Source organism: Gossypium hirsutum, chromosome A08 (genome assembly GCF_007990345.1).
Source record: "Gossypium hirsutum isolate 1008001.06 chromosome A08, Gossypium_hirsutum_v2.1, whole genome shotgun sequence".
NCBI classification, from domain to species: Eukaryota; Viridiplantae; Streptophyta; class Magnoliopsida; order Malvales; family Malvaceae; genus Gossypium; species Gossypium hirsutum.
In genome coordinates, this window is record NC_053431.1 from 124,768,586 (window position 1) to 124,796,056 (window position 27,471).

Here is a 27,471-nt window from a genome sequence, read left to right on the forward strand (position 1 = left end):
AATAGAATAAATTTAACAATGATAACAATTACCGAAAAGTAAAAGATTTACATTTCTAAAAATAAAATAAGAGATTAAATTTTAAAAGTATAAAATGTATAGAAATTAAGATATATTTTAAGTTTTAAAATTTTACTTCACAAATTCAAACATATAAATAGTGAACAAAAACTTGAAAGTCATACTGATTAGGGGACAGCTGACATGGGCTGCCTTTTGAGCTACTTTTTGGTATTAATTATTTGGGCATTAGTTATGTATTGGGCTCTTTTTAGCTAAAACCCAAATTTGAGGGTTTTATAATTGTATCGATAATGAAATTGGTCAGTTCATTCATTCGTCGATTTATAAAATAATCCAATTTTAAAAGAAAATTCAAGTCCAAGCTTGATTTGTACAAATAGCACAGTTAAAAATAATAACTTTTTTATTTAATAATTATTTTTAATAATTAAGTAACCTTCACAAATAAATTTATTTATGGATTAGATTACCTGTCAAAATTTCGTTCAAAATTTAGAGGAGTTTGAGTAAAAACATTAAGCTCGAAAATGAACTTGAGTAAAAAGTTAAGCCCATTTAAAATATGGGTCAAGATCGGGTTTGAATATTTAAGGCCCAAGCTTAACCCAACTTGACTCATTTTTTTTAGTTTGTAATGTTTTATATTATGTTATTTTTATATATTATGTAATTTATAACACATAAAAATTAAAAAAAATGTCAAGATACCTATATATAAAATTTTAATAAATAAAAAATAGTATAAATATATATTTTAAATTTTTTAATAATATGAGTAGGCTTAAAATGAGCTTAAGTTAATTATATAAAAAAATGAACTTGCTTAAAAAATTTTTAAATCTTATTTTTAATCAAATCGAACTTAAATAAATATAAAATATATTAATATTATATTTAAAGTCAATTCAAACTCGACCCGACCCGACTTGACACACCAATACCTCGTATATACACACGCTTCCACCAACCAACTGACCATTTAAGCCGCCAATCCAATGGGCATGTTCTTCACGCTTCTAATTTCTAATATAGGTGAAACTACATAAGAGATTCTTATGTTATAAAGATTACATCAAATTAGTCCCTTTATTATTAAACAAATCAATTTAATCCCTATATTATTAATAAAAAAATTAAATAAGCCAATTGAAATACAAATAATATTTACTATCTAACATAGTTAATAATGTTAATGTTTTTATAATTTTATAAATGAAATCTTTTGTTCGAAATTGAACTATAATTTATTTGATTCTTTTTAATACTATAAAGACTAAATTGAGTCATTTTAATAAAAAGAGTGAGGGACTAATTTGATACTATAATTATAATACAAGGTTCTCTTAAATACTTTAACCTTCTAATATAATACGAAACACCCCTTTTTTTTTTGTCCCAAATTTCATTTTTCATTTTTTCCTTTTTATCAATTTATTCATTAAGTTTTAATTAGATTTTTGGCTCCTATATTCCAAACCATTTGCCCACTTCAAGTTTGGGGGACTTCATTTTTCTTTGATCAATATAAACCTATCTGGGTATTTCTAAGATTTCCTAAATCTCTATGAATCCGATTCTGGGTCTTCTCCAAATTCACTAATTTTCAATACCCAGATTTCCTTTTACAATTCTCTTTGAAATTTCGTTGTCAAAAAATGATGGGATTCTATTAATATATCAGGGTTTTCAAAGTTTTTTTTTTCATTTCTCTCAAAGAAAAAATGACTAGTGCGACCTTTTCATCAAGTTTATTGGGGTCGTTCCCTGTAGTTACATCAACTAGGCATTGTGATTTGGGCAAAGAAAGGAGCAAATTTTGTTGTTTCAATGAGAAAAAGGAGCAAAGAAATGTTATCTGTGCTTGTATGGCTCCTCCTACTAGAAACCTGGGACGTGATGAATTCCATGGAACTAAATTTACTGTAATTATTTCTGCAATTTTTTTTCTGTTCTTTTATCTCTTTTTTATTTAATTTAAAAGGATTTTTTTATGGAAGTTTATTTAGGTTGACTTGAAAATTTTTTGCTGTTTGTTTTAATGGAATCTGCTTGATTGCTAGAAATGTCTTTGCTTATATTATAGGACTTGCTATTACTTTCTTTTTTTCTTGTTTTTGTTTTATGCTTCCAAATTGTTTATAATTTGTTGTTTCAAGGTAATTTTTGCATCCAAATTATGCTTATATTGTCTCTTGCAATTGAACCGTGTAAAATTATCCAACTCTTTTTTTAGGCATTTAGAGATTTTAGTCTCTGTTTCCTTATTGCTATTTGTTTTTGCTTTAAAAAAAGGTAGCTAAGACGCAGAAGTAAAAGGTAGAACATTAGTGGACAAATAAATAAAATGCACTTCCATTTCTAACATAATTGTTCTATTTAAGTATGCAATTTTAATGTTTAATTGTTTAAAAAATTATTATTTTTGTGTCCAAATGAACATTTTGCTTTTGGAAGAGGAAACAACTAGCAAAAGCAATAACCAAATGAAGCCTTGGGAACTCAAAGATTTGAGTTTACATGTATTATTTTTAGTTTCTCAGTCTCAACATGGTGATTTTTGCATTTATTTTTAGGAATCATCCAAATATGGGAATTTCAGCAAGGAAGTGAAGCATGAGAATGATTCTGATGTTCTCATTGAATGTCGAAATGTTTACAAATCATTTGGAGAAAAACATATCTTGCGAGGTGTGAGCTTCAAGGTGATTTTCTTGGCTTTAGATATGTTTTATGTTATTTCCGTGAGTGTTTGGACTACATGTGAACAAATATTTATGGATTGTACTGCATGAGGGTTGTTTCAAGTTCTTAGAAGATACTTCTTGGAATTACTGTTTGAACATTTTTACTCATAGGAAGAGTTTTCCGTCCTATAGTTTCTCGAACAAGTGCATAAGATGACATGGAGTTCTATATTACTATGCTAGACTTCACTATATTCGTTCCAATTTATTTCATCTTCGCTAGACTGAAACTTTTATTTTCCATCACATGAATAAAAACCAGCTTTCTTTCATTTTATTTTCCTATCAGGAAAAGAAATTGGGTTTCTATTTCATGTTTATTTCCTTCTTTACTGATTATTTTTTCTGGTTTATAGCTGCAATGGAGATGGTGATGTAAATGATCAGTTTTAGTTGAGTGTAGTTGATAGTCTTTTTTGTTGATTCTTAAAGGGGATTAGTTCCATTTAGGTGTATGGTTTTAAATTTCACTAGTTCTATTGTTTCCTTTCATTGTACTATCTTCCTACTTCAAATCTAATTTAGCTTTTTGATAACATATATGGTTTAGTTTAGGTGGTTTTTAAGGATGTATTCTATATAGCCCCATCTTGATTTTAAGTTTCTTCAACTTCGGGGTCATGAATGAGAATCGGACCTTATGTCTGGACTGCATTGAAGTACTTCTCTCAAATTGAACAGAACTAACTTTGTCTCGAATGATTTAAGGACTTCATAATTTCTGGGTACCCAAAACATGTTCAAACATGGACGGTTTAAGGTTGCCTCGATCATACCTGACACCTTAGTCGTAGACAAAATGGGATATATGAGTACCATGTTAGCCTTAACTTGGTGGCATCCTGAATTAGTTGTATCAAGTTCTTATTTACAGTTTACAGTCTTAGATGTATGTCTAGTGTTCTATAATGATATGATGTATCCATGTACTTGTATCCTCATTTTGGATCCCTTTTTACCAATTCCCCATGTCCAAAAATATGAACAAAGGTGAGTTAGAAACATAAATTTTCTTTGTGTACGATCATAGCTCGGTTTTTTGCCATTTCATGTAGTAGTATTCTCTATTATTATCAAATTTTTTTTTCACTTTTATCCGTTGATTCCTTATGTCTCCTTTGATTAATAGATTAGGCATGGTGAAGCTGTGGGAATTATTGGTCCTTCCGGCACTGGGAAATCTACGATTCTGAAGATTATTGCTGGACTTCTTGCACCAGACAAGGTGGGCAATGCTTATTGAGTCTGTCTTCATAGTTTTGGCAATTCGTTTGTGTTGCATATCGATTTATTACTGCTTAGATCCTTATAAAAAGAATACATAACTCTCATGTGTAGGGAGAGGTATATATTCGAGGCAAAAAGAGAATGGGTTTGATTGGTGATGATGAGATATCTGGTCTTCGAATTGGATTGGTAAAATTTTATTTAAGCTCTAAATATGATACAATTTATCAGTGGCATGATCCATTTCTTTGTTTACTCTTCTCTAACAGGTTTTTCAGAGTGCAGCACTTTTTGATTCTTTGACCGTTCGTGAAAATGTTGGTTTCCTTTTGTAAGAGACAGTATAAATTCTTTCCTACAAATACTGCATTTTTTCCTTAGCTTTTAGCAATGTTTTTAGAACCGGACTGGTGGTCGAACCAGTCAGGTCATTGATTCGCCAGTCCGATTAAAAAATTATTGAAAATTCAAAAAATAAAAATAAAACAACCTGGTTCAACCGGTTCCTGGTCTAAACCAGTTCAAGGCCATTCTCCAGACCGGTACCCCGGCCGGTTCCCAGAACAACCAGTTCGACTGGCCGGTCCAGTCCGGTTCAAACATCATTGGCTTTTAGGAGGTTGTCTTGGATTCTGATTTCCTTTTCTCCCAAATAAAGAAATTACTTCGAGTTGGTTGATGACTTTGTGCTTATTATTGCATAGATACGAAAATTCATGCATGTCTGATGAACAAATTTCACTGCTCGTGACGGAGACCTTGGCTGCTGTTGGTTTAAAGGTATGCTTGTGATTCCACTTTCTTTTCTTGGATAGCGTAGAATGTTAATTAGCTGTCCTGGCTTGGAACTTTTTGGCTTGATTCAGAGTTTTCCTGTAACAAACAAGTAAGATCTTAGCAAGATGTTGGGTCGGGCTTAAGTGAAAATCAGTGTAATGAACAGTTGGAACTTGTTTTCCGTAGTTAATTGTGGAATCTCAGTTCTCATAGAATGTAACAAGTGTACGCCTTTACTTCTGTCACCTCTTTCTGCACTGTAGGTGCCTTAATATTTAAGTTTCCGGCTGATTAAAAATTCCAACGCAATGTTCTCTTCAGGGAGTTGAAGAAAGATTACCTTCTGAGTTGTCCGGAGGAATGAAGAAAAGAGTTGCTTTAGCTCGTTCTATAATTTGTGACATCTCCAAAGAATCAATTGAGCCAGAGGTATAGTAAATTTCTCTTTGAAGTTAATGGATGTGGATTGGAAGTTGTAATGTTGTATAACTGCCTCGGTTTTGTATCTTAAGATAAACATTAAATTGGTCTTCCTTTCAAGTTTCAACTAGTATCCAGCCGATCCTATTTGCTTTCAGAGTTTAATCCCTAACTGTAGGACCATAAAATTTAGTCCACATTCCCACTGGAGTATATTCCGGCTTGGTCACCTCCTTTTATTTCTCCAGGTGCTTTTATATGATGAACCAACAGCTGGCCTCGATCCAATTGCATCGACTGTTGTTGAAGATCTCATCCGCTCTGTCCATACAAAGGGTGAAGATGCATCAGGGAAACAAGGGAAGATTGCATCTTATGTGGTTGTTACTCATCAACATAGTACCATTCGAAGAGCTGTCGACAGGTTTACCCCAAAATCATGATGTTTTTAATTGGTTTTTTGCTATGATGTTGGATGCCATACTTAATGAACTTCATCTTTACGTAATAGGTTATTGTTTCTTCATGAGGGGAAGGTTGTTTGGCAAGGAATGACCGAAGAATTTACAACGTCGACAAATCCAATTGTTAGACAGGTAATGACTGAAACTAGTTGCCATGAACTTAAAAGAGAATGCAGTGTAATTTATCTGATGCATATGGCAATGAGTATGGGGATATGCCCCTTTGAAGTCCCTCGAATACATGGAAAAGCTTAGAAAATAATTGAACATACTCGTGTCAGTCACATCCCCTTGTTTGATACTCACATCGTAGTTTGAGTAACATAGGTACACCTTGTCTCTCTCTCGTGAGCAAGAACTAAGGGCAGTCGGTTTAGGATCTTCATGCATATGTTACTTCTTAGATCATTGTTTTTGGAACTGGACTGGACCATCTGGTCAGACCGGTAGGATTGGGACCTGGCCGGGGCAATAAGGTGTTGGATCGGTTGGCCAGCAAACCAGTTGAACCAGCCGGTTCGAATTGGTTGAACTGTTTTTTTTCTTCTATTTTTAAATATATATTTTTTATTTTTTAATAATTTATTCAATTGAACTGGTTGGACCGGTCGAACTAGGAAATGGTGGTCTGAGCAGTTCGACCACTAGTCCAATATGAAAACCTTCTTAGATGAGTTAATACATATGCTTGTGTCTATATATGTAAGAGAGATGTCCATATACTTTTATGTCCTATTCACATATATCATGCAGGTTGAATTTTGAGTAAATTAAATGTTATATATATCGATAAATTCAACAGATGGATTGTGGTAATAAATATACCGACATCTATGATCTTATTTAATTGCCCTTATGTTTTTCAGTTTGCATCTGGGAGTCTGGATGGTCCAATCAGATATTAGAGGCACATATATACAAAGCTTTCAAAAGATCAAATTTGGTCATTGAATTTCTTTTTAGCTAGGATTCTCAGGAAAATCAAGTAAAAAATGTCAATTTTCAATGTTTGGCATTGTATTTGCAGGTCAATGTTGTTTTAGATCAGTGTAGCTCTTTTCTTTTGGGGGGTTGGTTACCTTTGCTATTATCTTTGCAAGTGTACTTTCCTGTAAAAAGACTTTATTTTCTACAACAGAAATTAAAAAATCCTGCACTCTGAGAACATACCATTTTTTTAGTGTAAAATGACAATTATTGGATGCAAAGAAATAATCAAAGACAAATCCGAAGCTTAATTTAGTTGATTCGTAAAGTTATTCTTATGGTTTTGCCTTTTAATTATATCATTATTACCTTATAGTGATATTTGAATTGGATTGGATCGGTTGAGTTGGGAACTAATTGGTATATCGATCTAAACATAGTGAACCAATTTTTGAGTGAATCATTCGGAATTTATAAAAAAACCAAAAACTCATATAAAAATATACTGATGGTTGGATTAATTTTATAAATTTTATAAATATTTTTTATTATTTATAAAAAAATATTTATTTATTTAAGTTTTGTTGCACCAATGATTGAATCGAGAATTAGTAGTTTGAATCTTAGAGATGACAGTGTTAGGAAAAGTATCTTCAAACGTTGAACATTTGCCGTAAATAATAAAATATTGGTGTGGTTATTAAAACAATATCTACTTTTTAGAAACTATATATTTGGTTAAAATATGTTATAGTTTTTTATACTCTTCACAAATTTAAAATTTAGTCATTATACTTTTACTTTTAAGAATTTAATCTCTACTTTTTATATTTTAAAAATTTAAATCTAACTGTTAATAGTGTTAAATTGTTTTTAATAACCAATCAGTGGGTATTGATCTATCGTACAATTGTTAAATCGTCGCTTAGACTAACTAAATTTAAAATAAAAACTTAACAATCCAATAGCTTAAAATAAATACTTTCAAATAATTTAATAATTATTTTGTAATATTTTAAAATTAAATGACTAAAATGTAAACTTATTAAGAGTTTAATGACCTTGAGTGAGTTTAGCCATAATTTATTAAAAAATAATTTAAATTTTAATAAATAAATAAAATCTAAACAGAAATATGAAAATTATGAGCGTGGGAAACGGACAAAAATTTTACGCCAGTTATTTCTACCGCGTTCTTCGGTTTCTATTTTTTTTCGTTATTTTAATTATTATTAATATTATTCTAAAAAATATATATATAAATTTTAAAAAAATGTAAAAAAATAAAAATTCAAAACTGCTTCATTTTCATGCATTCAGCCCAACTCTGTATTTAAAAAAAAAAAATCTTTCCTATCATATAATATATATACAATCCTTTTCATGTTTCTATTTTTTTTTTGAAAATTTTCCTGGAAAACGTTTTCGTTTCTTGTCTAAGGACACCCCATTTTTAAGCTTCAAGCCAGAAGCAAAAAGTTGTTTTTGTTTTCATATTTCGTCGATATGAAATCAGTACATTTTGTAAGTTTTTTTTTTCTTTAATAATAAAAGTTGATAATAATTAATTCCGTGATTACCTTTTCTACTTTTCTCCTCATTTTTTCTCGTTCGTGCAGAATCTTATTTATCTATGCTTAGAACTAGGAATTTGTATGTTGGAACAGTCATGGTTTTTTTAGGCTCTATTTTCATCTTTATTTTTGTTTTTTTTTTCAGTAAAAAAAGTAAAGAGAGTAGAAAAAGTTTGAATTATATTTGAATTTGAATTTGTATTTGAATTGAATTTTAATTTTTAATTCTGTGAAATGTCATCTAATTTTATATGCAAAATACTGTCTTCTTTTTTTATTTGCACAATTTTCAGGGTATTCAAGTTATCTGTATATGTGTGTCTCTGTGTATATAAAAATATATTGGAAATTGAGTTTCTTTTTTTCTTTTTGCTTGATGCATTTGTTGCATGATGTTGGTATGCTATGAAATTCATTGATTTTATAAAGAAACGGGGAACTTCTTCATAGTCTCTATGCCTCACACTTCAATGAAGCTTATTGGTTATTCACTTAATTTTGAAGTTTTTTTTTTATTCTCCTCTGTTTTATGGTCAATGTTCAGAGTTTATGGCTGTCCCTCCCAATAATGTCATCTCCAAAGTTTGAACCTATATCTCCTCTTGAGAATGCAATGTGCCTACCATTGCACCTAATACTTGTCTGTAATTTTGGAGTCTTTTGATTCTTACCAGAGACAATATTAACGATTAATATGCTTTGTAGATGTTTATATTTGGATTCACTAATGTTTCTGATGTCATAATTTGAAATTATTTTTGTCCCCTCCTATATGCTTGTTGTGCAATTGCATGTGATTCTTTAGTTAATTATAGAAGCTGCATTGATGTTTACATTCATGAATCACTAATATTTAATCTATTATAATTATAGAAGCTGCTTCAATGTTTACATCCTTGAATCACTAATGTTTACTCTCATAATTTTAGAAAATTTATGAAATCCAATTTGCTTGTTTTGTTGGCTTTTAATTCCTTTGCTAGATATCAATGTTTATGATTATGAATCATTAATATTTCCTATGTCATAATTTGAGAATATTTGTGTCCTCATATCTGCTTCGTGTCCTATTACATATAATTCTATAGTTAATTATAGAAGCTGCATTGATGTTTACATCCGCTAATCACTAATGCTTACTCTGTTATAATTATAGAAGCTGCATCAGTGTTTACATTCTTGAATCACTAATGTTTATTCTGTCATATTATTTAAGAATATTTACGAAATCCAATTTACTTGTTTTGTTGGCCTTTAATTCTTTTGTTAGATATCAATGTTTATGATTATGAATCATTAATGTTTACTATCCAATGACTCATTATTTCGATGAATCATTTCTTTTGACAGAAGAAAATTATATAAACACTCACTCGAAATCTTCATATTACCCTTTGATAGAAATAGAACTTTACTCAATTTCATCTTTGGTAAATTTACCAAGGGCTATGCCAAAATTTTGGAATATTTTTGCTCCGCCTATCCCTCTAATTCTTTATTTAGTCATAGAATCTGCATCAATACTTATACTTGCTGATTACTAGTGGTTACTATGTCATAATTTGAGAAGATGTGTGCGCTCCAATCTGCTAGTTGGATTTCTAATTGTTTAGATCGTTATATGTTTGGTTTGTTATATTTGACAGATACCTCTGATTGCTGAACGGAAAGGTTGGGGTTCATGTCTTTGTAGCATCGTTCCAGCCACTGCTTTGCTTTCTATAATTTACCTTCTAGGGTTTTCAAATGTAGAAACAGAAAATAGAGAGGTATATTTTCCATTTTAGATCCCATATGATATGAATTTTGTTGCATTATTTGACTTTCTATATGTGCTATAGCGGGTCTCTCTGTATGGTTTTCTTCATTTACATCATCTAATTAATATTCACACCGTTTAATATTCTGTGGATTCCCATCAGCATACAGTTGAAGGTGCTATTGATTTGTTTATTACATTTTTCCCGGCTATTTTACTAAATTGATCCAAAAATTTTTTATATTTATAAAAATGACCTAGGTTCAAAAATAATCACCAAAATGACCTGAAATGAATAGTAGAATTGGGTTTTGGCCTGTCAATGGCCGGTACTAACTCGTATTTTACACCCATGATTGCCTGATGATTGTATCAGGCTTTAAAAAATTGATTTTTTTAGTTTTGGCCTGTCAATGGCCGGCACCAGGATATTTTTTTTTAAATCGTATTACTGTGGTATACAAGAATACGAGTTTTTTAAAAAAAAATTTGGTGCTAGCCTGTCAATGGCCGGCACCAAGTACAAAAAAAAATTCAAATATTTTTTGTGCTGGCCTATCAATGGTCGGCACCAAAATACTAATTTTTAAATTCGTATTACACTGGTATACAAAATACGAGTTTTTAACAAAAAAATTTCTAATTAATTTATATTATTTTTAAATTTAAATTTAAATTTTTTCTTATTTCATTTAAATGTTCTATTTTTGCCATTGGCGACCACCAAAAAAATTTGAATTTTTTTTTTGTACTTAGTGCCGGCCATTGACTGGCAAGCACTAAATTTTTTTTTAAAACTCATATTTTATATACCAGTGTAATACGATTTAAAAAAAATACTCTGGTGCCGGCCATTGACAGGCCAAAATTAAAAAAAATAATTTTTTAAAGCCTGACACAATCATCAGGCAATCATGGGTGCAAAATACGAGTTGATACCGGCCAAAACCCAATTCTACTGTTTATTTCAAGTTATTTTGTTGATTATTTTTAAATCTGAATTATTTTTGTAAATATCAAAAAATTTTGGGTCAATTTAGTAAAATAGCCCATTTTTCCCCATGGGTTTAAGTTTGAAATTTGTAGGTTGTTTGTTATCTCCAATAATTTAAAGGTCGAATATGAACCTTTTATCAGTTTTTCTTTTTGGAAGTCAGTGCCATATATCGAATAGAAAGAGATATATTGATGGATATCTAGAATGAAAGTTGTTCCCTTTGTGCAGACATGGGGATTAGCTGATATTTTGCAGAGCTCAAATGTTGGTAATTGCAAGGTTTGTTCAGGAGACTTTAAAGATTTTGCTTAATCACATCCTTATTTATGAAAATGTTTTTCTGGCAAACAAGAATCCATTTTCTGTTTCATATTTTTAGAACCAGTGCAAGCCTCCCGGAACTGCGCCATTACCTGAAGGTATCATTGAAAATACATCAAACTTAGAGATGCGACCTTTATGGGGCTTCCCAGAGGTAATGTTCTAATCAATGTGATTGAGCATGCACTTTCCCGTAACCAATATGAATGGGCACATAACCTTGTAAACATGTTTCTCACTCGAATTTTGAGAATAGAATTTATGGGGTGTACACTTTCCCATTTGAAACAACTCCATGGAAAAGACTGCACCTTACTGTAAACTTCTGGCTGCGTAAAGCACATGCAACTTTAATTAAACATACAACTTTGATGAGTTTTATTAGTAAAGTTGGAATTGCACCATTGCAGCACATTCATGTCTCTGGATATTCTTGAATCGCAGATAGTTTACATTTGGTTGATTTGTTGTTTGGATTTAGATTAGAAGGATAGAACCTCTTTTTAGCTAATAGAATTCTTAATAATTCTTTGTGCACTTTTGGTTTTGACAATTTCTATTTTCTCAAATAGAATAATGTTAATTCATTGGAACTTCAGAACTATGTTGCTCTGACTCTATTTTTCTCAAAGTACCCGAGTTTGACGTATATGCAGGGTATGGGTACATGAACATCCAAGGGTCCTCCAAATACATGGAAATCTTGTAAAAGAATTAGCACATGGTGTATGACTTTCATGTCAAAATTATCATGCTGCTAATTCCTCCAGGGGCAATTCATTTTGTTGATGTGACACTGACACATCTGGCCATACTAATTTTACTATTGCACTACTGTTTGGACAGAAGGACAATACTTCTACCAGCTTATTTGCAGTTGCTGTTGGAATAAAGCAAAAAGATCTAGTAGACAAAATGGTTAAGATGGTAGATGATAATTCCTTTGTTCTTTAAAGTATACCAGTTGCTTGTATATATTTTTGAGTTTGATTGCTCTTTGTTTTCTATTGTATAGTTTCTATCTAGTGATTTTGTAGTTATGCTTTTCCATTATGATGGTATTGTTGATGAATGGAAGCATTTTGAATGGTGTGATAAAGTCATACATGTTTCTGCACGCAATCAAACTAAATGGTAAGGAATCTTTCCAATCCCATAACAAATTATAGGGAAGTAGCATTATTCTAAATTTCTCCTGAATTTTATTTCTGGGTGATTAGGTGGTTTGCAAAGCGTTTCTTACACCCTGATATTGTTTCGGAATATAGTTACATTTTTCTCTGGGATGAGGACCTTGGAGTTGAACATTTTCACCCGAAAGTGTACGTTGAATGTGATTATCCATATTAGAACACGGATTATATGTTAGAAGCTCTCTGCTCATTTCTGTCAATTTGAGAAATGAAATCCTTTTATAGTTCAAGTAGAAAAATGTTGCTAATAAACTTATGCTGTGTGATAATTAAGATGCATTTAAATAACTCAGAGGTTCTGAAACGTGCACAAATGTGGAAATTTATGATGGCTTTTGTTGAACAGTTCTACTAGTAGTGTAGCAGTGATAGCCATAGACTACTCTTAGTTATACCCTGTCTATAGAATTAAGAATGACTGTGGAGCCTGATGGAGATGGTTTGCGTCAGCTGATGATATTCTACCTGCAGTTGAAATTGCTTAATGCTGTATGTATCGATGTTCAGTTTTTGCCCTTTCAGTTGCAGTTTCAAAGTATAGTTCTATCATGTGTTGAAGGAAGTATGATAGTTACTGCAAAGCTTATGAAGTTGTTTGTTTCCTTTCCCATGTCTGCTAAATTTTGCTATATGCTTATTTAAAAGGAGAAAGTGTTTTGGCTATTAAATAACTGCATCTTATTTAATTACCACTGATATTCTATTTTATAGATTCAAAATTTAAAATCTATAACTTAATTTGATAACTCAGATATGTGTCAATTATTGAGCATGAAGGGCTAGAGATATCGCAGCCTGCACTTGATCGTTCTAAATCAGAGGTACACCATCAAATTACTGCACGTGAAAGCAAATCAATAGTGCACAGGTTCTTGTAGTCATTTATTTCTCGATATCTACTCTGAAAGCTACTTGTGCTATACATTGCATATTCTGAATACGCTACTTTTGTAAACCATGCACAAATTTGTTTAATACATAGTCTATTGAAACTAGTGACTTAATTTGCTTCATTGTGTATGATTTTTCATTGCAGGACAGCTTTCAAACCAGGTGCTAATGGGAAGCATTGTGATGCCCATAGTAAAGGACCTCCATGCACAGGGTAAAATATCAGTAAAATTACTAAATATTCTCCATTGGTTCTTAGAATTTACTTATTCTTCACTAAATAATTAAGTTAAGAAACTGTCATTTTAATTCTATTGATGTGAGAGGGTATTTTTTCTACTGAGATTCACAAAAGAATCTATGCTTACAGAAGCTATTATTGTGCAACTCAACGAAATTAATGAATTTGAAACCCCTGTCAAATTTTGGTTTTGCTTACCAAATCTAAGGAACAAGAGAATGTGACAGGTGGATCGAAATGATGGCCCCTGTTTTCTCGAGAGCTGCCTGGCGTTGTGTATGGTACATGATTCAGGTTTGCCTTTTAGACTGTGGGATTTTTACATCCTTATTCTTGCCTCTTTTCTTTTCTTAACTTCTTCCCTCTTTTTTGGGTGGAGCATGGTGTTCAATTGCTATATATCTTTGCTATCATACCATTTAATGCTAAATACGAAATGATACATCTATAATATGGAGCTGAGTTTATCTGAAACATGATTTTTAGGTTAACTGAATGATTGATGAGAAGGAGCTGGTTTGCATTTTTTGTTTCGTTAATATTTTTGAGATTTGTTATGTGTACGGTGTGTTTGGAAAGCCATATAGTAATTGGATTTGGGTGTAAGTGCTTGTAATTACACATGTGTGGCATTTTTGGGTAGCCATTGTAATTAGTAGGTCGCACTAAATTGAGAGGAATTGTAGCACCTCAGTTACTTGCTCCAATTCTTACGAGGGGGTTGAGAATTGGGGGAATTGCACAGGGTAATTAGCCATGATGACTTTCAAACTTTTTTTAAAAATTTTTTATTCTAGGAATTAGAATTCCTTGTAATTACAAGAGGGTGTAATTACTAGTTTAGTAATTAAACTTTCTAGAAATTACTCCATAGTGTCCAAACACACCCTCAAACTTTGCTCTAGTTTTGCAAGCCTGTGAATGTTCCTTGGTCATGCTATTTAAAGGTTTATAAAATTGCCTCATACATCAGTCTTTCTTCCTCTTTTAATGTCACATCCTTATCTATTTACGTTATTTTATTTATTTATCTTTTTCCAGAATGATTTGATCCATGCCTGGGGTATAGATATGCAAGTTGGATATTGTGCACAGGCAAGCTACTTAAAGTGGGTTTTCATCTTATTTTGCTAAAGCAATAGAATTTTGCTTAACCTGTATTTTAATAGGGTGATCGAACCAAAAATATTGGTATTGTGGATGCTGAGTATGTAGTCCACCACAATCGTCCTACTCTAGGGGGCATAGGTGCAAAAAATCGCTCTACTGCTGGAGGTCGACGGCTGGACAAGGTTAGAAATTAATATCTATTTCCACAAGATCTTAACAGGTACATTATTTTCTGTATTCAAGCATTATCATCCTTTAGTAATGGTGGTAAGCAATTTTGAGAAATGCTTTACTGTTGTTGTACTGATTACTTTGTGGTTAGTTGCATCTTATGCCAGGCTGGTTAAGGCTTATTTTGGCATTATGGTTGATTTGCAAAACTGTGGTTCAAACACGGTGATGCATAAGATGCAACTAAATAAGCCTTAATATCAAGAAGTCCAGTTTATGCAACTAACATATTCAATTGTTGTGGTGCATAAACTAAAATATTCTTAGTGGTACCGATGCTGGACTTGAGTTTTTTTTTCTCTAAAATCTACATATTTGGACATTTTAAGCTTATTTTTTTTTTCGTCAAACAATAACAAGGAATTTCTTAACGAAGCACATAAAACACTTGAGCTCTATACCTTTAAACCACAGCTTTGCTATTATTGGTGATTTAGGCCCTCAAGTACTTGTGTGTTCATATGTGAAATTAACATTTGGAACATGTATTTGTTTAAGACATATGAACAATTTTTGTAGAAAGGGTTGCCAAATGGTGAAAATCATACATTCACCGCAGAAATCTTGCATATTAAAGTGTAAACATATGTTCTTTGGTATTAAGTTCTTAGCAAGCCCTCTGGATTTAAGGAACAGTAGATTGATGCAGACAAATGAATTAAACAAAATTGGCGGCAGAGCATATTTCTTATTCTGTTTAATTCTTTTCAGCAGTTCTTTAAGGTTAAATTGCTACTGCTATCTGTTAGTCCAATTTAAAATGTGTGTTTGAAATCTAGAAGTTCTGAGCTTTTATATGTTGTATAAGAGGATATCTAAACTCAAAACTACAGGCAAGGGATTATACACCATTACCATTGGTTTTTGAGAATGTCTTACATCGCTCCATGAGTTGCTTTAGTTACTAGTTCTTACCCTTGAACAAAGATCATTGCAATGCAGATGTTGTCTTTAGTCACATGAGTTGCTTGCTTTAGCTACATGTGTCAAATTTTATGTAAAAATTTAACCTGTTAAACACAATTATTATACAAAAATTGGTTATTGTGCACAAGCAAGCTATTTAAAGTGGGTTTCTCTCTTATTTTGCTTACCTAAAAGATTGTTGCTTAACATGTTTTTCTTTAATAGGGTGATCGAATCAAAGGTATTGTTGTGAATGATGCATACATACTGCGCCACTATGTTAAAGCAAAGAAAAAAAAGGTTAGAAATTTGATATCTGTATCAGTAAGATGTTAGTGGTACATAGCTTATCCACCCCCACCCCCCCCCCCAAAAAAAAAAAAAGAAAAGATTTTTATGGTTCATTATTTTCTTTATTTAAGCAAATATCCTTGAATGATGGTGCTCAGCAGTTTAGTGATTTCTGCATCTCTGCTCTAGGTTCCTGCTAGTGCTTTTCTGCTGTTGTGTCGATTACTACATTTGGAAAACTGTGTTCTTTTAGCCAATCCTCTCTCTGCTATTACTGGTGATTAAGGCCTTGATGTACTTGTGTCCTTATGCGAAAGGGACAAAATTTATTGGGAACACGTATTAGGATATAAGGACAATCTTTGTAGAAGGGATAGCCGAATGGTGTAGTCATATACAGTATATATATACATGTGTGTGTATATAACACCACAGCTCCATTTTGTATTTCTAAACAATTTCATTCAGAGAAGAAAGCATGCAAAAACGTATGTGCTCTGGTATTAAAAAGATTAAATATTAATATTATATAAGTATCGTAAATATTTAACAAAACTGTGTATTTGACTAAATGTAAGAATATTTAATATAAATTCAAGGTTTAATTTAATGAAAAGAATTAAAAAAAAGTTTAAAACGGTTTATAGGGATTTTGTTGGTTTTTCTTTTTTAAGTTTCTTATTGGTTCAACCTATTTGAAAGATACCCGGTTTAATGATATAGGGCAGTCCAGTCTGATTTTTTAAACACTGCTATTATCTGTCATCTTGGAAGTTCAGTGGATTTCTTGTGCTGGTTTATTGGTTGTTCAATGCTCCAATGTTCTTTTTTCATCTTTCTGGTATCTGATTATATGTTGTATAAGAGTATTTTTAAACCGAAAACTACCGGGAACGGATTATAAACCGATACCGTTGATTTGAGAATGTCTTAAAATCTCTACATGAGTTGCTTGCGTTAGTTACACCAAATCCGAACCCCTGAAAAGATTTATTTTAGATAAAATGTGAATTAATTGGTTAGCTTGTGCAAATATAGCGGCCATCGCTATCTGTGAATATGAAAACTATGAAAATGTATGGCCTGTCGTATTCTTGCCCTAGTCAATTGTGGTACCTTCGGTATTTTGTCTTGGCTAACTATTTGGTCTGTTTCTGTATTGCAGAAACCTCGTCGCCCACAAGATCCTAGAGTGGAAGTAAGTATCTGGGTTTATTGCTTTGCATCATCTTCCTTATGGTATGCATTATTGATTCTTATCGATGTTTGTCTGCCTCATGCATTCTCGATCCTTAATGGAAACTTAGTATATTCATCATCCTGTACCAAATTGGGAACCGTCTTGGATTTACAACATGTGTTCTGTATAAGTCTTATGCATGGTACTTTGAGGTGCTGGCTTGGAGATTTAGCCAAAGGAGAACTTATTCGATCCCTTGTTGATTATTTGTTGTAAATAGAGTTCAAATGTTGAAAATATCAAAAGATCTTTTTCTAGGCATTGACTGACTTGGCAATCATTTAATTGCACGAAAACACTGGTTATAATTATCGGAGTACGAACTTGATTTGTACAGGTAAGGAGGCAGTCCTACGTCGAGTTGTACTTTTTCAGACAACGATGGGAGAAAGCTGCGAAGAACGATAAGTGCTGGGTCGATCCATATCACTAGCAAGAACATTGACTGCATTCTCCGATTTTGTTGGCTCAGGTAAAACTGTGTAAAGTGTTGCATACAATTGTGCATCATAGTCATAGGATGTTGCTAAATGGGAGGAAGAGATTAAGCAGGTACTTTTTCCAAACAAAAATGCGCGATCCTCGTATGGAGCTGAGCTCGGTGCCTGGTTCAGTTCATTTGTTTATATTCGATATAGGCACCGGATTAAATCATTCGATTATTTAGTGGAATAAAGAGAATATAATGTTTTATAGGAACTGGGAGGAAAATAATAACAGCCTTCTTTTAGCTTACTGATTTTATCTGTAGTGTCAACTTATAGCTTCTTGCTTGGAGCCCAAAGCCTGAGGATAAGACAATGATGCAGATATCTAGATTCAAAATTTAAATTTATAAGGGTAAATTTTATTAATAGTCCCTATGTCTTTTTGTTTTTCAATTTAACTATGAAAAGTTACAAAATGATCACCCAATTATTCAATTTTATTTTTTTATTACAAGCCAATTAACATCAAATTGGAAACACTAAAAAGTTAAGTTAGTTGGGTGACTACGGTAGTCCCTTTGTACATCACTTATGACCCTTGTTGGTGAAACCAAACTAGATTGATTGGATGGAAAACCGAATGTGACAAAAGAATTGAATTGATTTCTAAATAATTTTTAACTGTTTATTTAATTATTATTGGATCGACAATTAAACCAATTGAATTGGTAATCAATAATCTAACTAGTTTAATTATCAATCCGTATTTTAAAACATCTATGAGATACTCAAATTATTTCGTATCAAAGACATGCAACATGAGAACAAAAAAAAAAATAGAAGTTTCCCTCTATTTCGTGAGATTTTTTAGAGAACATTTAATTATAAAATCATAAATGACCATTCATGTAATGTAATATAAAATTATATTATATTATATTATTAAAATAAAGAGATTTAATCTAAAATTACAACAACATAAAAGTGGTTAAAAACACTCTTAAAGTATAGATATAATATAATAGTAGAAGATTTGTCCCGTAAATTGACTTAAAGTGATATATACCTCTTTAGAGGTTTGTATTTAAACTATTAATTTTATCTTCTTTTATCAAAAATATTATTGACCAATAAAAACATGACATATGGCATGTTTTTATCGGATGCTGTAATTTTTTGATAAGATAAGATAAATAGATTAAATACCATTGACAAAAAAAGGGACCAATTTGAATTAAGGTAGAGATATTTAGTCCCGAATTTAAACAAATCACTCATCACAACAACGATACGTATAAAACATATCCATCACTTTAGAGCAATCGGGGCAAACCATAATACCCGGAACCCGACCCAGGACTGGCAAATGAACCTTGATGCAGCCATGAACATCCCTCGATATCACCTCTTTGTAATGCTTCACACCTTCTAAGAACCGTAGTCCAGTAGTGTCTTGTCTCCAATTCAGGTAATTCGACATGATGGTTAAACCCGTTTCGCCGTCGGTTGTTACCATCGGGTCGGGTCCCATCGAGAAAACGGCCCACGATTCGCCTTTTCCGCCATGGCCGACCACTTTCAAAGCTTCATGGATTACTACATCAGTTTTATAAGCGGTGGTTGTTTTGCCGTGTCGGATTTTGGCGTGTAATATGCTTTCTAGTTTTGTCCAGAACCGCCACCGGATCTCCGATTCGATGACTTTGATGTCACGGCTGAGGTCGGTTTTTGATAAGCCTAATTTGGCTTTGTTTTTTCCGACGAAAACTAGTTTTAAGGTAACGCCGGCGGCGTAGGCGGCGTATTTGACTTTCTCGGTGAATTCTTGAATCCATGAAATGTCACCTCCGCCGAATAAGCAAACGAATGTTGTTCGATTCTCTATCTGATAAAATCATGGATCAAATTAAATGATAAAAGAAAAAATAATAGTTAATGAAATTGTAAATTTTGAACACAATTCGATATTTGATTCCATAAATCAATTTAATTTATGAAAATTCACGATCTCTTAAACTCAAATTTGAAATAAATAAATAATCTAAAATGAGCTAAACTTAATTGTTAGACTTGAATAACAATTTGAAATATTTGACTTGAAAAATCCGATCAGAAAACTTGAATGATTTAAACGGTAAATTTGAACTTTTTTTATTTAAGTTAATCTTTAAACTTGACAATTTTTTCTGCATTATAGCTTAAATTTTAGGGTTTTCAAATAATATCAAGGATAAATTTGAACAAAAAAAATTTTCAAGGCCTAATATAAGAACAATTGTTAAATTTAGAGATTAATTTTAAAAAAAGTTCAGACCCTAATGCAAAAATAAATATCAAATTTAGATCCCAAAAAGTGATTTAACCCTTTTACCTCGTTAATTTAATTTAGTTTGAATTCAAATTAAACAATAAAAATTATTTAATTAATTAATTTTAATTTTAAAATTTATAAACATTAATATAAAATATTTAAAATATATATATATATGAAGAGAGTTTTATGAATGTATGCAACGTACCCATGAACGTAATTCGGGGACAATGAAGTCATCAAGCACCAAATCAAGCTTCCAACCATGTCGTTCATCTACAGAGTTCCATAGAATCTGCTCGGTTTTATCACTAAATGGGAAAGCCGTGTTCCCCCAAGTCCATAACATGGGGAGAGCATTTTGGCACACCACTTCCCCGGCCGAAGTCATCGACACTGCGATCGCCTGCCTTATGAAATGCCACTCTTTCTTCACAAACTCGACGACGTCGGCCTCGACCCTTGTTGGCTCCACTGCCACACTCCATTTCATCAACTGTTTAAGCTCCCAAAATCGTTTCACATCGTACGACATCGACAAGTCGATGATCGGGAGCCAAACGATCTCATACATTTGGTCGTTTCTTTCGTACAACCAATTGAGAACCTTGATCTCATCGATAGAGATGTCGAGATCCGATACGAGGAACAAAAGATGCTTGTTTCTTAGATTTTCAAAGCCCTGTTTGTTTATTCATGTCGGAAAAGAAATCATTAATTGTCGAAAGGGTTAATATTTGATGCATGACAATGTATATTTATAATTTAGTCTCTTTACTATGTTCAATTTTAGGATATAATCCTTCTATTTTAATTCGTTATAATTTAATCCTCTATTTTTATAATATTATTAATAGGTCTAAATTGATAACATGGTTAGTTGCTACCGTAAACTGATGCTTTGACTTCTTTTTTTTTTTACTATTATATGGTCATAATTAAAGTCACATGAAAATCCAATCAATCATATTTAAGAATATATTTACATTGCAGATGAATGTTTAAAATAGTTTTAATTTTTAAATTACATCATAATTTTAACGGCAGCAACTAATAGGGTTATCCATTTGGACCTACTTATAAACATTATAAAAATAGAGGATGAAATTATACCTAATTAAAGTAAAAGGACTAAATCACAAATTATATCATAGTAAAGGGACTAAAACCAGAATTGATCCAGCAATATTAGATGAAAACTGTAATTAAACCAAATTACCTGAATCCTCACGTAATGCATGATTTTGTCGATGAATTCTGAGATGCTGATTTTAGTAATACGTATGGTTATATCTTCATATGTGTATTTTTCTGCATGCCATTTCCATTATATGAACATTCACAATATTTTTTAAAAAGGAAATAATTACTTCAAATTTGGATATTTAAATGTATTATCTGAAAAAAATAAAATAAATTATAACATTCAAAATTATTATATGTAAAAGAAAAACAGATTCGGGAAAAAAAATCCAAAGGTTAATACTTCATTTCGAATCTGTCGTAAATGATAATTATAATATTTGAATCGGTAATAGTCCATAAAAAACAATATTAACCTACTGATAGTGTATATATATTTACTACAAATGAATTAAGTTATATAAAATTATAAAAAAATTGAACCCATTTAATTTTACCATTTGAAACAAATGTTTATTTATTATATAAATTTTTAATAAAAATATTTATTTGTGGTATATAAAAGGCTTACCAGCATCCCTTAGGCAAAGGGTTAACTTCTCTTGAAGGATGTTATTTATATGGCTAACTTCATTTGCCAAGACATTTAATTCTTGGATTGTGGATTCAAAATGGTCCCTGAAAATAATTTTAAAAAATATTTCATAAATTATATTTCATGCATAATAATATATAATTTATGCACTATTAAGTCAGCTGAAATGAAGATAAATAAATTTATTTTTAAAAATTTTAAATAATGTCATCTTTTTCTATTTTTCCAAAAGGCAAAATAGTAAGGTTTTGTTTATGATTTGGTCCATAAATTATACCTTTTTTCTATTTTGGTACATAAAATTTTTTTTGTCTCTTTTTGATATTTGAACTATTATTTTCAACCCTTTTTACCCCCAAAATTATCGGTGACCCATAAGAATAAATCACGAGTCAGAAATTTTTCTGGGGGGTTAATTGGGAAGAAAATGATAGTTCATGTATCAAAGTGTAGAGGAAAAAAGTACAAAATGAAAAACAGATATAGTTCAGAGGTCAAAAGGTAAATTAAGCCAAATCGTAATCAACATACAGTGGCAGAACTAAATTAGAGCCAGAAGGGACCTTCCCCCTTCCCTGTTGGTAAAATTTTAATTAAACCCTTTAAAATATTAAAAAATTTTAAATAGCCCCAATACTCAGTGGCTTGTGCCGCCACTACAAACATAATAATTCTCAAATATTAAAAAACAAAAAAGCTTACTTCTTTTTGCTTAAAATGCTTGTGATTTGCAAAACAATCCGAAGGATCTTGTATGCAGCTGTGGGGAAACAAGCAATGGCATCTTTGATTGAGTGGACCTCTTTGGGAATGCGAGAAATGGAAGGGGCCAAAAAGGCCAAGTTGGTGTTGGCGACATCGATCATGGCCTTGAAAAGCCCGATGCGTTCGAGCACGGTGAAATCCGTGGTGGTATAACGGTGGCCTTTGAGGGTTTCAACGTACATGGCAATAGGGTCGGTGTTACGATGCTTGACAAGCATTGACGACTCACCAACACTGCATGCGAAAGCGGCCATCGCCAACACCACTTTGGCGTTCCATGAATAGTCTTTCAGCCTTCGGAGCATTTGCATCATTGTTTCGTCCACACTGCTTGCCATTGTTGATACACAGCATGACATCTGCATTTAAAATAGTAAGTATTTTCCGTAAAAGTTAAAAATTTTGAGATTAGGTTGTCATTAAAATCGTTAGATTTTTGTTAAAATTAAAAATAAATTCCTCCTTTTTTTATTTAAAAATTTTAATCCGGTTATTAAAATCATAAATATTTTTTATTAAAAGTTGTCAACCTAAAATTTTGCTTAGGCTGTCAACATATGATTGACACCAAAAAAAAATGTTAAATTTTGATAAAATTTTACAAAAATATCAACGATGATAATGACTGGACTAAGCTTTTTAAATTGAAAAAGTAAGTATATGAGCCAAATCTCAAAATCTATACAACTACAGGGACTAACAGTTAGGGGTGTTCAATCGGCTAACTGACCCAAACTACCATTAACCGAATTGATCGACACTTTAAAACCTTAACCGTTAACCGAATTAAACTTTTTTGGTTAATTCGGTAGGTTAACTGAAATAACCGAAATTTATATGTTTTTTATTTTTTTGGTTAAAATAAATATAAATCATATAAAAAAATTAATCGAATTAACCGAATTTAATATATGTAAAATGTATATAAAAAATATAAATTTTCAGTTAATTAACCGATTTCGAACCGAATTAACCATTAGCCAAACTTTCAAAAAATTATTAACCAACCCTAACCAAATTAATTCGATTAACCTACCAATTAACAGAATTCCATTAATTAACTGAATTAATTCGGTTTTACCTGAATTTTGCTTACCTCTATTAACAGTACATTATAACCTTAATTAAACTTTTTCCTTTTTTGAGGTAACCTTAATTCAACTTTTTAGTAAGTGGTAGTATTCAACGTATACATTTATACACCGTAAGGTGAAATAAATATAAATTTTTATTATTAATATTTAGATTTAATATGTTGTTAGTGTATAAACTTACATAAACCTGCAATTCATGGATGCTAATGGATAATAAATAAATAAATTATTTGTATTTATTTTTAAGTTTTATTTAATAAAGTGTTTGTTGGAAATAAAGAATATTTCAAAAGAATTTATTTTACTTCACTCAGTTAAATCTTTTTTTTTTATAAATTATAATCAAGCTTTTGTGCTGGACTATCCAATTTTTCGATTCATACTGCAAAACTATTTATGTTTAGATAAAAAATATTATTTATTATTTTTATAAAGAAAAAAAAAAGTAAAAGGTGGCTTCGATTTTTCTAATAAAAGTAAAGTTAAATAAAATTTTATTATATATTTAGTGGGTCAAAAGTTTCTCTTTATTAAATCTAATTATTAATATTATTATTCAAATACTCAAGCATAAGATAATGCATCACTATTCTCAATTCATTTTCTATGTGAATTACACCATTTAAATTTAAATTTGAAATATTTCAATCTAAATAAAAATAATTGAATATTTATGGATATTCGAACCCGTAAAATGAAAATAGAAAAGTAACAATTTACCTCACAAGAAAGATTTCGAATATTTTCCAAAGCTTGATGCATACCGTCCACAGTTTCCAGCTTATTGATCATATCGGTTAATTGTGCATATTGTTCAACACCCTAAATCGAATATCATAAATATATATCATTTATCTTGTAATAACTGTTAGTGCTGGTAAATTATATATATATTGTCAAAGATAAGATCTTAAGTAAGACCCTTAGTACATCTGGCATATATTTGAAGGGGTTTTATTTTCCAATTCTATGAGAGTTGAGTGCTTGATAATTTGAAAAGGCGATAGATTTCAAAGAGTAAAAACGTCTCTTGGCTACCTGAGAGTGCCAATTATGCTATAGGGCACTTATGGATAAAAATGCTACTACTTGAACTAGCTCTCAAACCTACGCCCTATAACATATAGCAATGCGCATGATTCACCTTCTGAAGCACTCAACGAGACACTCTCTCTATGTCAACTTGTCACTTCTAACTTTGGGTATAGTTAGAAGATGAAATCTCCCCCGTTAAGGGTGAATTTAAGGGGGAAGGGAGGAAAAGCCCAAATAAAAAATTACTAATTTAGTCTATTTATAAATAATGAAATTATAAAATAATATATATGATAAAATTTTATCTTTGACTCTAAAAAAAAATCTTTTCAATCCCTTAAAAATGATGAAACTATAAATTAACAAATAATAAAATTATATTTTAACCTCTCAAAAATTTATAATTAAATTTTAACCTAAAAATTCTAAATTCACCCCTACCCACCGTACGTGAATAATACCGGTCATCTATATTATATATAGAGAGAGAGACAGAGAGAGAGAGTACCTTTGAGGAAGAAACGGCAGCGTTTTGGAAAATGCAGGAAATGAGGTTAACAAGATGTTGAAGATCAACATGGTGGGTTTGATAAGAAGAGTGAGTGCTCACAATTTGCTCTAACAGTCCCTGTGGTACCCATAAAATCTGAGTACCACCAATGCCGTAGCTAAGGCTGGATGCTGCTGTTGCTGCCATTTGTAAGCTCTGCTCAAAACTCAAACTTCAAACTGAAAGTGAAAGGGAAAGGGAAAGGGAAAGAGTGAGTGTGAGTCTTAGATTGCATATTTGTTCATATATATATATATATATATATATATAACAAACTCTTAAGGATTGATTCTTTTCCAATTAAAGCATATTATTGGGTTCTTACCCCAAAAAAAAAACATATCGGGTTAATTTCACGGAACGTCCTCAAAGAGTTTGCTTTTGAACTTGAAAATGTTTTTAATGGAGTCATCAAATTATCTTTATCATATCCGATGATGGAATGTGACATTAAGTTTTGGGATCTACTTAAAAATTTCAGAAAATTTTGAGGTTTAATTAGAATTTTTCAAAAATTTAGGGGGTTTAATTATTTTTTTATAATAAGAAAATTAATGAGTATTTTCAAAAAATTTCGAGAGTTTAATTAAGATTTTTGAAACTTTTGTAAGGCTTAATTAAAATTTTTAAAATTTTTGAAGGATTTAAATGAAAATTAAAAAAATATTAAAAGGCTTAATCACAATTTTCTAAATTTTTTAGTTCTTCTTACCTTCTGTCTTGATCGTATCAATCAAGTTTTTTGGTTAGCTTAAACATTAGCTTGGGGTTTTAAATGCCAACTCAAATATGGCACATAGTATATTTAAAACAAACGGAACAATTTATAAGCACTTGTATATTTATTCCGAGAACAACTTGGATATGATGTATTAAAAAATAAAATAACCCTCCTAAATTTCAATAAATTTATTTATTTTAAATAAATCATTCAAATTATCCAATAAGTATACATGTATTTGTAATTTAATTTGTGAGTCATACTTCATGTCTAATTCAAACTAGCACATTTAACATTTAAATTCACAACTAAGCTAATAAAAGGACCTAATTGAAATAACAATAATATTTTAAGAACTTAGCAAGAACATCATAAAGCTTTATAATAATTTAAAGTCCAAGTGCGGACGTTTAGTGCAATTAATCTTATATATGTGAATCACATGACTAAAGCAAATTAAAGCATTTGTTTGAGTTAATTAGAAGCTAGGCTGAAGACTGAAGAACAGCTAGCATTTTTCATCAGTTCAAACTTCCTACTTTTTATTTTTAATTACTTGTTGTTGACATTTAGCATCACCCCCATTAATTAATTATTTTCTATTTTATTCCTTTTTTTTAATATTTTAATAATGGTTAAATTAATTGAATATGTCAAAAAAATTAATTGGTCGAACAAATCGTTTTATTTAAATTTAAAGAAATAGTTCGTTTTTAGAGAGGATTTGTGAAGAAAATTCGTCCAGTTTGACGCATTTTTTCTTACCCAACTGAGTACGCTTTTACATTACTATGAAAAACACGTACCTAGTAAAACGTGCTTTCACACAACTCTCTAAAAATAACTTATTTCCCTCAATTTTTTAAAAAAATTAATTTATTTAACCAATAAACATTTTTTTTACATATATGACTAATTTAACTTTTAATAAAAATGAAATCATTTGAAATTTAAAAAAATAAATTCACTAATTTTCACTCCGATTGATGATAGTCACTGTCAATGCATCAAATTTGTATATATTTGCCGAATTTCATTTTTTATTCTTGTATTATTCATATAAATAAAAAAATTATAATTATTATTTTTACATTAGAGGGGATGAGAAACTATTATACGAAATTATTATTTTATCTTTGTATATATATTAATTATTAAAATGTTAAAAATATAATAAAATATTATAAAAATTTATATATTTTATGCTCAAATATTTTTCTAAGAATTATGTTTAAATATTTACATGAATTTAAAAATATTAAAAATATTAAAATAAATAGAAAAAAATTAAACTAAAGCAAAGCAGATGGAGTGGGAATTGATGCATCTAACATCCATAGATATAGTAGTGGATTTCAAGATTATAAATCCACAGTGGAGCGGGGCAGATGTTGGAGCAAAGTGTACCAACTGTAGAGTGGCGGTGGATTTAACAACATTTACCCCATCCTGCTTTACTTCATTGTCATCCCTACTCGTTTCATGTTATGTT

At 30.9% G+C, this 27,471-nt stretch overlaps 3 protein-coding genes across 4 annotated transcripts; 2 read left to right on the forward strand and 1 right to left on the reverse strand.

The window, feature by feature from the left end:
- Positions 1–1,454: 1,454 nt before the first annotated feature.
- On the forward strand, positions 1,455–6,898 carry LOC107928247 (protein TRIGALACTOSYLDIACYLGLYCEROL 3, chloroplastic). The gene is made up of 10 exons (XM_016859432.2): positions 1,455–1,946; positions 2,598–2,726; positions 3,898–3,993; positions 4,107–4,184; positions 4,265–4,326; positions 4,700–4,775; positions 5,094–5,201; positions 5,441–5,616; positions 5,704–5,788; positions 6,523–6,898. Exons 1-10 carry the CDS (start codon positions 1,746–1,748, stop codon positions 6,559–6,561), a joined length of 1,050 nt encoding a protein of 349 aa, XP_016714921.1. The 5' UTR covers positions 1,455–1,745; the 3' UTR covers positions 6,562–6,898.
- A 979-nt stretch (positions 6,899–7,877) lies between these two features.
- Positions 7,878–18,072, forward strand: LOC107928258 (uncharacterized). Of its 2 annotated transcripts, none has more exons than XM_016859445.2 (15): positions 7,878–8,107; positions 9,804–9,926; positions 11,142–11,192; positions 11,293–11,388; positions 12,081–12,161; positions 12,250–12,368; positions 12,503–12,556; positions 13,179–13,295; positions 13,464–13,532; positions 13,787–13,853; positions 14,601–14,654; positions 14,729–14,851; positions 16,032–16,106; positions 17,263–17,295; positions 17,675–18,072. In XM_016859445.2, exons 1-15 carry the CDS (start codon positions 8,090–8,092, stop codon positions 17,768–17,770), a joined length of 1,176 nt encoding a protein of 391 aa, XP_016714934.1. In that variant the 5' UTR covers positions 7,878–8,089; the 3' UTR covers positions 17,771–18,072. The 2 variants fall into 2 exon arrangements, with proteins under 2 accessions (XP_016714934.1, XP_016714933.1); XM_016859444.2 differs by having other exon boundaries at positions 7,881–8,107; positions 12,455–12,556.
- Positions 18,073–18,675: 603 nt separating this feature from the next.
- On the reverse strand, positions 18,676–25,493 carry LOC107928267 (protein SIEVE ELEMENT OCCLUSION B). Its single transcript, XM_016859454.2, has 7 exons — positions 25,217–25,493; positions 24,394–24,495; positions 22,517–22,938; positions 21,791–21,897; positions 21,296–21,387; positions 20,285–20,758; positions 18,676–19,650 (listed from the first exon to the last, which is right to left on the reverse strand). Exons 1-7 carry the CDS (start codon positions 25,403–25,405, stop codon positions 19,036–19,038), a joined length of 2,001 nt encoding a protein of 666 aa, XP_016714943.2. The 5' UTR covers positions 25,406–25,493; the 3' UTR covers positions 18,676–19,035.
- Between the last annotated feature and the right edge of the window lie 1,978 nt (positions 25,494–27,471).

What these genes read in the sequence shown, in the direction of transcription:
- LOC107928258 (XM_016859444.2), top strand. An exon ending in CAAATGTTGGTAATTGCAAG is followed by an intron (nt 11,193 to 11,292) that starts GTTTGTTCAGGA and finishes TCATATTTTTAG; the next exon opens with AACCAGTGCAAGCCTCCCGG. An exon ending in TAGACAAAATGGTTAAGATG is followed by an intron (nt 12,162 to 12,249) that starts GTAGATGATAAT and finishes TCTATTGTATAG; the next exon opens with TTTCTATCTAGTGATTTTGT.
- LOC107928267 (XM_016859454.2), bottom strand. Translation starts at nt 25,405, where the DNA reads ATGGCAGCAACAGCAGCATCCAGCCTTAGCTACGGCATTGGTGGTACT. An exon ending in CTGCCGTTTCTTCCTCAAAG is followed by an intron (nt 24,496 to 25,216) that starts GTACTCTCTCTC and finishes TATTCGATTTAG; the next exon opens with GGTGTTGAACAATATGCACA. An exon ending in TGCATTACGTGAGGATTCAG is followed by an intron (nt 20,759 to 21,295) that starts GTAATTTGGTTT and finishes ATAAACAAACAG; the next exon opens with GGCTTTGAAAATCTAAGAAA.
- LOC107928247 (XM_016859432.2), top strand. Translation starts at nt 1,746, where the DNA reads ATGACTAGTGCGACCTTTTCATCAAGTTTATTGGGGTCGTTCCCTGTA. An exon ending in TGCGAGGTGTGAGCTTCAAG is followed by an intron (nt 2,727 to 3,897) that starts GTGATTTTCTTG and finishes TTTGATTAATAG; the next exon opens with ATTAGGCATGGTGAAGCTGT. An exon ending in GAAAATGTTGGTTTCCTTTT is followed by an intron (nt 4,327 to 4,699) that starts GTAAGAGACAGT and finishes ATTATTGCATAG; the next exon opens with ATACGAAAATTCATGCATGT.